This window comes from Pterocles gutturalis, unplaced genomic scaffold (genome assembly GCF_000699245.1).
Source record: "Pterocles gutturalis isolate BGI_N339 unplaced genomic scaffold, ASM69924v1 scaffold32031, whole genome shotgun sequence".
Classification (NCBI taxonomy): domain Eukaryota; kingdom Metazoa; phylum Chordata; class Aves; order Pterocliformes; family Pteroclidae; genus Pterocles; species Pterocles gutturalis.
In genome coordinates this window covers 12,080-19,824 of record NW_010106489.1, presented here as the reverse complement: position 1 = coordinate 19,824, position 7,745 = coordinate 12,080, and the positions used below count along the sequence as shown (strand labels likewise).

General features: G+C 36.4%; 1 protein-coding gene across 1 annotated transcript in view; it reads left to right on the top strand.

Moving 5' to 3' along the window:
* Positions 1-7,745, top strand: part of MAP3K1 (mitogen-activated protein kinase kinase kinase 1, E3 ubiquitin protein ligase) — a 22,743-nt gene that overhangs the window by 7,266 nt on the left and 7,732 nt on the right. The window contains 10 exon segments of the mRNA XM_010087809.1: positions 163-311; positions 1,728-1,849; positions 2,619-2,700; positions 2,832-3,009; positions 3,756-4,046; positions 4,472-4,593; positions 5,645-5,736; positions 5,986-6,175; positions 6,492-6,755; positions 6,757-7,742. Coding sequence (XP_010086111.1) covers positions 163-311; positions 1,728-1,849; positions 2,619-2,700; positions 2,832-3,009; positions 3,756-4,046; positions 4,472-4,593; positions 5,645-5,736; positions 5,986-6,175; positions 6,492-6,755; positions 6,757-7,742 — 2,476 coding nt within the window.

The following is a 7,745-nucleotide window of genomic DNA, read 5'->3' as shown; positions in this document are numbered from 1 at the left end:
ATAAGTAAGGTTTTTGAATTCCCTCCTGCCACAACTGCTAGTGCATTGTTGTGAAGGTGAATAGACATTTTTTTAGCAGTAGTTAAGCTTCAGTAATATTATTTTTAATTTTAAGCTATTCATAGCGTAAATACAACTGTTGATATCTTTTTCTGATGTTAGGTTGAGAGTTTGTTCCAGAAATACCACAGTAGGCGTAGCTCGAGGATCAAAGCTCCATCTCGTAACACCATCCAGAAGTTTGTCTCACGCATGTCAAATTCTCATACATTGTCATCATCTAGTACTTCTACATCTAGTTCAGAAAACAGGTTAGTATTTTTCTAAAGGAATTAAAAGCTTTATTCTGTAGTTTTCTTTTAATTTTGGATGTTTATAATCACCTACATTCTTTTTGTTCAAAACTGCTTTCATTTCAAGCCACATTATGTCACTGTATTTACGAACGATTGAGTCAAGCATCCATTAGTCACTGTGGTACCAAGTGGACATATTTGCTTTATAACTTCAGTTTGAAAAATGCAAAGTAGGGTTGTGAAAATATTTTTTTAACCCTTCATGAATATGGGAAACAAACCTTTGAAATGTAAGTGCAAGGCTGAAGTGTTTATTAAATTTGGAAATTTATTTGTGTGCATTTATTCAAATACAGCACTTGTGCAAATGTTGACAAATGAAGAAACATGGTTTTTCTTTTTCTTTTATCCTACTTTGGAGAAATGTTTGTGCCTATGACAATATGCTGAAAAATTTTGGGATATGCAGTGTGTTTCTATACATGCTGCGGAAATGAATTTTTTCACTAAGCTTATTGTGGATTTTCCAAGGAAAAAGATAGTGTCAACCATTTGCAAGAATATAGAATATGTATATGAATATGTATATAGAAAAATATATTGGTGAACAAATATAGGATTCCTGCAAACTTTCAGACACTCACCAACTATAATTTTTCCTATGAATAGTAGGTTTTGCAAATTTTAACAATATTAAAATCTGTGTGTTTTTCACTACATGTTTAAGTTTAGAATAATTTTTCAGGCAAAATATCCATTTAAAAATTACAGTGGGGGTAAGTAAAAGGGAAGCAACATGTAAAGCAGGGAAAATAGTTTTTTTAAGAATCTACATGTGCCATGTAGGTATGTTAGTGTTCATGTGAATCTATTACATCTGTTTATGACAATGGCACAAAATTCTTGAGTGCCTCTTATCTTCTGTTAATTTTTTGAGTTTTACCTGTGTTCATCAAATGGTATTTACAGATTTCTGTAATGGGCTAAAGACTACCTTGTGACTCAATACTCTGAAAGGAATGTGATGGAAAAAATGTGGATAGCTTTCAAAATATAAAAATTTCTTAGTTTTTCAAGACCAAATGATAAGTAAAAAACCAATAGCTGGTTTGTTTGAAGAAGCCTTAGGGAAAAAAAATTTAAGTGCTCAATGCTTGGCCTTTCAATCTCTAATTGGTATCTGACCTAGTTTGAAAAGATACCATGTGTTTCGTGACTTTTCCCTTTCATTTCAACAGTGTTGCCTGTACTCAGTGCTTCTAAAAATTTGCTTGCTTACTTTTTCAGACCAAGGTTTAGGAGAGTGATTCATTAATAGCCTGTAGTTATTCAGAAGTGACTGTTCCAAACTGAAAGTTAATCTTTAACTGCTAAAGCCTGTTGCGAATTCTGACATGCCACTTTTACAATCACAAATATCTATTTTTATAGTATGAAAGATGAAGAAGAGCAGATGTGCCCAATTTGTTTGTTAGGCATGCTGGATGAAGAGAGCCTAACTGTGTGTGAGGATGGCTGCAGGAACAAATTGCACCACCACTGCATGTCAATATGTATGTTGTCATCTTCATATTTTTAATTTCTGGTGACTCTAAATATGCAAAATTATTATAGTTTTGTGGGGTTTTGTTGGGTTTTCTATTTGTTTCAAAAGTATAAAAAAAAAAAAAACAAAAACAAAAAACAAAACAAAACAGAAACCTGCTCTTAAGTGATGACTGGTAGCTGACTGGTACTGGTATCATTCAGGTACTGAATTGATATGCCTTATCTCATCAGTTATTCACAAATCAAATTTGCGATTTGATGTTTTGAGAAAGAAGTTAACTATAAGCCTAGAAGTTTGAGCCTCTTTTATCTGAGTGAAAAGATATGTCCAATCAGAACACAGTTAGGAACACACTTGTAGCCCTCTTTGACTTGTCATTAGAATGCATGAAAGTAATCTAATATCAGCTAGGATTATGTAGTGAATTATGGAGTATGCTTACTTACTACAGTGTATAAATAGTTACAGTTTGCTTTAACAAAATGCCATCTTCTGTATTTCAATAACTGTTAAAGTATTGCCTATGTTTGAGGTACAAAAACTGCATTTCAGTTCGTAACTTTTAATACTAATTGTAGTGCTAAACTGGAGCATTTCTGCATGCAAAAAAGTGTTTTAAGTGCCCATATTTATCAGGGTGCTACAAATGCTTGGTTCAGAAGCATTTATCCTGAAACTAACATTCTTCAGTAAAACTTAGAAATAATGATGCCATCTTCTGGTTTTATACACTCTGTAACTGAAGTATGTATTATCCTGTTTCTATGTTCCAGGGGCAGAAGAATGCAGAAGAAACAGAGAGCCACTTATATGTCCTCTTTGTAGATCTAAATGGAGATCTCATGATTTCTATAGGTAAGGATTCAGTCTGCATATAAGAAATTATCTGTTTCTGGATCCTTAGTTGATGTTCCTAAATATGCTGAAATAACTACTTCAGTAAACCTTTCATTTCTTAATTCGTGTTATTTATTGTTAATCTGTAGTCATGAATTGCCAAGTCCTGTGGATTCTTCTGTTCTCCGTGTGGTTCAGCAACAAACTCAGCAACAATCTACAGCTGGATCACAGAGAAGAACCCAAGATAGCAATTTTAACCTTACTCATTATGGGGTCCAGCAGATCCCTTCTGCCTATAAAGATTTAGCTGAGCCATGGATTCAGGTAATTTTACTTAGTAAAAGAAGCTTCAAATGTGAAAACTGATTTTGAACTGTTCTGCTTGATTGGTCAGATCAACAATTCAAAAATTATTCTGAATTCCATCAGCTTTAAGGTTGATTATTATTGGAAAGAACTTATATTAGAAGAGAAGGTTTTCCAGTCTTTTTTTAACTGGGGTTAACTCAGGCCTCATATTAAAAGTCCGTGTAATAAAATGTAGTATTCTTAACTCTAGTTTTGCTTGTGCAAGTGTCACATAAAATACTAAGTTACCACTTATTGTTACCCAAGTTGTACTGCAGGAGCGGAGTGACCTAAATAACCTCTAGAGTCTAGAGGTGGGTTCAACTGAGCAGGGATCACTATAAAGTGGGAGAACTTGTATTGCCTATATCTCTGCTGTAATTTTTGTCTGTTTTCAGGGTTGTTTATATCAATGTCTAGAAACAAACTCCATACTGCGTAATTAAAATTCAGAGTGAATTAAACCATCCATACAGTCATCCATCCATTTCTCCTAATAGAGTTTTTAGAGAACTGATGACTTATGATTTATCATGTTTCATACGTATCACAGAATCTTTTTTTAAGACACTGTACCTTCTGACACTTTTTTGCTGCCAGACTTTTTAAGGTGACTTTTTACCAGAAACATTTCTTTGCTCTTTTTGATTGCTCCTCTTAGGTACTTAGGTTGCAGTATTGTTAATTTTGACTCCTGTAATGTTGCTTTTTCCTTGTTGCAGGTATTTGGAATGGAGTTGGTTGGCTGCTTGTTTTCTCGAAACTGGAATATACGAGAGATGGCACTTAGACGTCTTTCCCATGATGTTAGTGGTGCTCTGTTGCTAGCTAATGGTGAAAGCACTGGAAATTCTGGAAGTAGCAGTGGAAACAACACAAGTGCTGGAACTCTGGGAGCAGCTAGTGGGTCATCTCAGAGCAGTATCTCAGGAGATGTGGTGGTGGAATCCTGCTGCAGTGTGCTGTCCATGGTCTGTGCTGACCCTGTCTACAAAGTGTATGTTGCTGCTTTAGTAAGTAGTTGTTTACTCATTGTATTCTAGCAATTTCAAAGTTACTTCTTTTTTGACGGGGAAGGAAAGGGAGGAGATACATGAAGTCAAGAATCCTAGTAATTGTTGTTGAGGATCATTGATGGCTTAATTTTTAACCAAAATCCTCAACAAGAGTGAAATGGCATGACTCCACTGGCCAAGTATAAGGAAATGTTTGCTACAGGGCTAACTATTAGCAATACTTTTATGACTACGTTCTTTCCAATCTCAAAGAATACATGGCTAATTCTAACAGTGAATATGTAGAAAAGCTATCCATCCTTTGAACATTTCACTGATATTTGGAATGCAATTTATATAAAACTATTTACAGGTCTTCAAAAAACCAAACAATTGTGTAGCTAATTTGTTTTCGTATGTATTGCTTTTTTCCTTTCTCTTAGAAAACTTTAAGAGCCATGCTGGTATATACTCCCTGTCATACTTTGTCAGAGAGGACTAAACTGCAGCGACTTCTCAAGCCAGTTGTAGAGACGATATTAGTTAAATGTGCAGATGCCAACAGGTATGGTGTCTTCTGAACTTCAAATTCATTTTGGATTGTTACTAAAATGTCTTGAAGCTTCATTTGTTACTACTTATGTGGAACTAGGAGACCATTTATAGTTGGTGGTGAAATTAAATCTGTGGATTGTATATCGGTTCTTGTTAAAGTCTAATTGCTACCAACAAACTTCTGTCTCAAAAGATGTAGGTTTTGATGGCACCTGATTGTATTTTTCCAGCACTTACACATCTTAAATGATACTTTGCTTTCATAAGGCCATTTTTTCACCTTAAAATAAAGGAATATGTTAGGTGCAGTCATCAACCATCCCCTCCATCTCAGTTGATATTGCTTTGGTCTAATTCTCATGACTGACCTTCAAGTAGTCAGCAAGTACCCTTCAGCAAGTACCAGTCATGTATGTTTCCTACTTCAACAAAACCTGTTGTACCTCTGTGTTATGAAATCTTAACATAAGAGTGCTACTCTTTATTTCATAGTATAATGTTGGGAAATGGCTATTCTGAGTGAATGCCTTTGGCATTTCTGGCTTGAGTAGGCCTTGTCTTCCTGTCCCAAGCTATCCCATTTGTTCTGCTAGACCAACCGTTTCTTCACCTGCACTGTAAACTAGATGCAGAAGTCCAACAACTTGATTTTTCTCTCTTTGGGTTTAGTTTCTAAGCAGCATTGCTTGTGAAACTTCAGCTGGCAATGAGCCAGCAACAGTCTAGCAATAGACCATCTCAAGCTAAAGGAATAAGTAAAATAGAACTGTTGCTTGTGTTGCTGGATTCCTGGATTTGGCCTGTTTCTGCAAGAGATAAGGTCCTATTTGAGTTTTTGTTTGTTACTGGTGGACATTACAGATCTGGAAGTATCTTTGTAAAAAAATGTCACAACTATTGGCAGCTTACAGATAAAGGATTATAGAAATGTATTGGAATAAGGTGATGTGAAATCATTTTCCATGCACAATTTCAAGGTAATGACTATTGAAATGTAATGATTAGAATGTTTTTCCTTGAAAGCATCTGCTAAAAGAGTTACTTTTTGCTTTTACTTATAGTCGAACAAGTCAACTTTCAGTCTCAACGCTATTGGAGATGTGTAAAGGCCAAGCGGGCGAGCTGGCAGTTGGGAGAGAAATACTTAAATCTGGTAATAATAGTTCTTCATATATAATTGAATTATAGTTACAAGCAAATATACTTGAAGTATTTTAAATTTAATACAGGGTTTATCCACTATCGGCGTGGCAAAGAGAACAGTATTTCCCTCAGCAGTTTGGGAGGGTAGTAACTGGGGCACATAATGTGTATTTCTGTATGAAACGGTTTTGATCTTTATTTAGATCAGAATTTAGATATATTAATATATCTAATCCTTATTTTATCAACTTTTTTATAGGGTCCATTGGTATTGGTGGTGTTGATTATGTCCTAAATTGTATTCTTGGAACTCAAACTGAACCTAGCAACTGGCAAGCACTACTGGGGCGACTTTGTCTAATAGACAGACTTCTGTTGGAATTTCCTGGTGAATTTTATCCCCACATTGTCTGTGGAGATGTTTTACAGGCTGATACCGTAGTAGACAGGTACTTGCTTACACTGTGTGATTGTTACTCTTCATAGTTGGATATGTTATTGGTGATTTTTTTAAAAATAGTTGTTCTAATTCCTGTAAACAAGTAGTATACATTTTTATGCAGAAGTGTGCTTACTTTACAGAGTAAATGGTTGCCTTTTTTTTAAGACTTATGACCTGTGAATCAATTTTGAAGCACTAGTGCAGCAGTAAGTCTCCTTTCTGCTGCAGAATTGACAGCTAAATACATTATTCTGAAATTATTTTCTTGGCACTAGTTAACTAGAGTGTATCAGTGTATGAAACACCTCTTTTTCTTTTTTTAGGTATAAGAAACTGCTCTCGCTCTTAACTTTCGCCTTGCAATCAATTGACAATTCCCACTCAATGGTTGGTAAACTATCAAGGAGAGTATTTTTGAGTGCAGCAAGAATGGTTGCCAGAGTGCCCCATGTTTTTGTAAAGCTGTTAGAAATGTTGAGTGTGACAAGCTCAACTCATTATACAAGGATGCGTCGACGTCTGATGGCAATAGCAGATGAAATGGAAATTGCAGAAGCCATCCAGCTAGGCATGGAAGAAATACACTCTTTTTTGCCGACATGAAGACTTTTTGCAGCTACCTGTGCCAGATAACTCTCCAGAAGCTACAGAAAATAATACTCCTAACAATACCGTTCAGTTATCAGGGAAAACTGGGAAAGGGTTAAGTGATAAAAAACTGAGTGCCAGTCCAGAGGACATTTCTGAAACTCTGGCTGGCCTTGCTGTGGGACTTCCTCTTTCATCAGTAACCACTGAGCAACCAAAGCCAGCCATTCAAACAAAAGGAAAACCCCACAGTCAGTGTTTGAACTCTTCTCCCTCATCCAGTCATTCCCAGTCACTATTACCAACGCTTCTGTCTTCTTCAAACCCGTCTGTACCAGCTGGCACTGTAACAGATGTCTCTAAACTCAGACCTCAGGGATTCGTTCCCTGCAAAATCCCCTCACCTTCTCCTCAAACACAGCGGAAACTTTCTCTCCAGTTTCAGAGAAACTGTTCTGAAAATAAAGAAGAGAAGCTTTCTCCGGTTTTTACCCAAGCCAGGCCATTGCCATCCAGTCACATACACAGGCCAAAGCCATCACGACCCACCCCAAGTGATGTGAACAAGCAGCAGGAAACCTCAAAAAACAGTATGACACTTGACCTGAATGATATTTCACAGTGTGATGGCAATAGTGGTAGTAGCAGCAGTGCAGTTATACCAAGTGAAGAGACAGTGTTCACACCAGTAGATGAAAAATGCCGGTTAGATGTTAATGCAGAGCTCAATTCTAGTATTGAGGACCTGCTCGAGGCCTCCATGCCAACAAGTGATGGCACAGTTACATTCAAGTCTGAAGTTGCAGTTCTTTCTCCTGAGCGGGCAGAAAATGATGATACTTACAAAGATGATGTAAATCATAATCAGAAATGCAAGGAAAAGATGGAAGCTGAAGAGGAGGAAGCTTTAGCTATTGCTATGGCAATGTCAGCATCTCAAGATGCCCTGCCAATAATTCCCCAGCTACAGGTCGAAAACGGTGAAGATA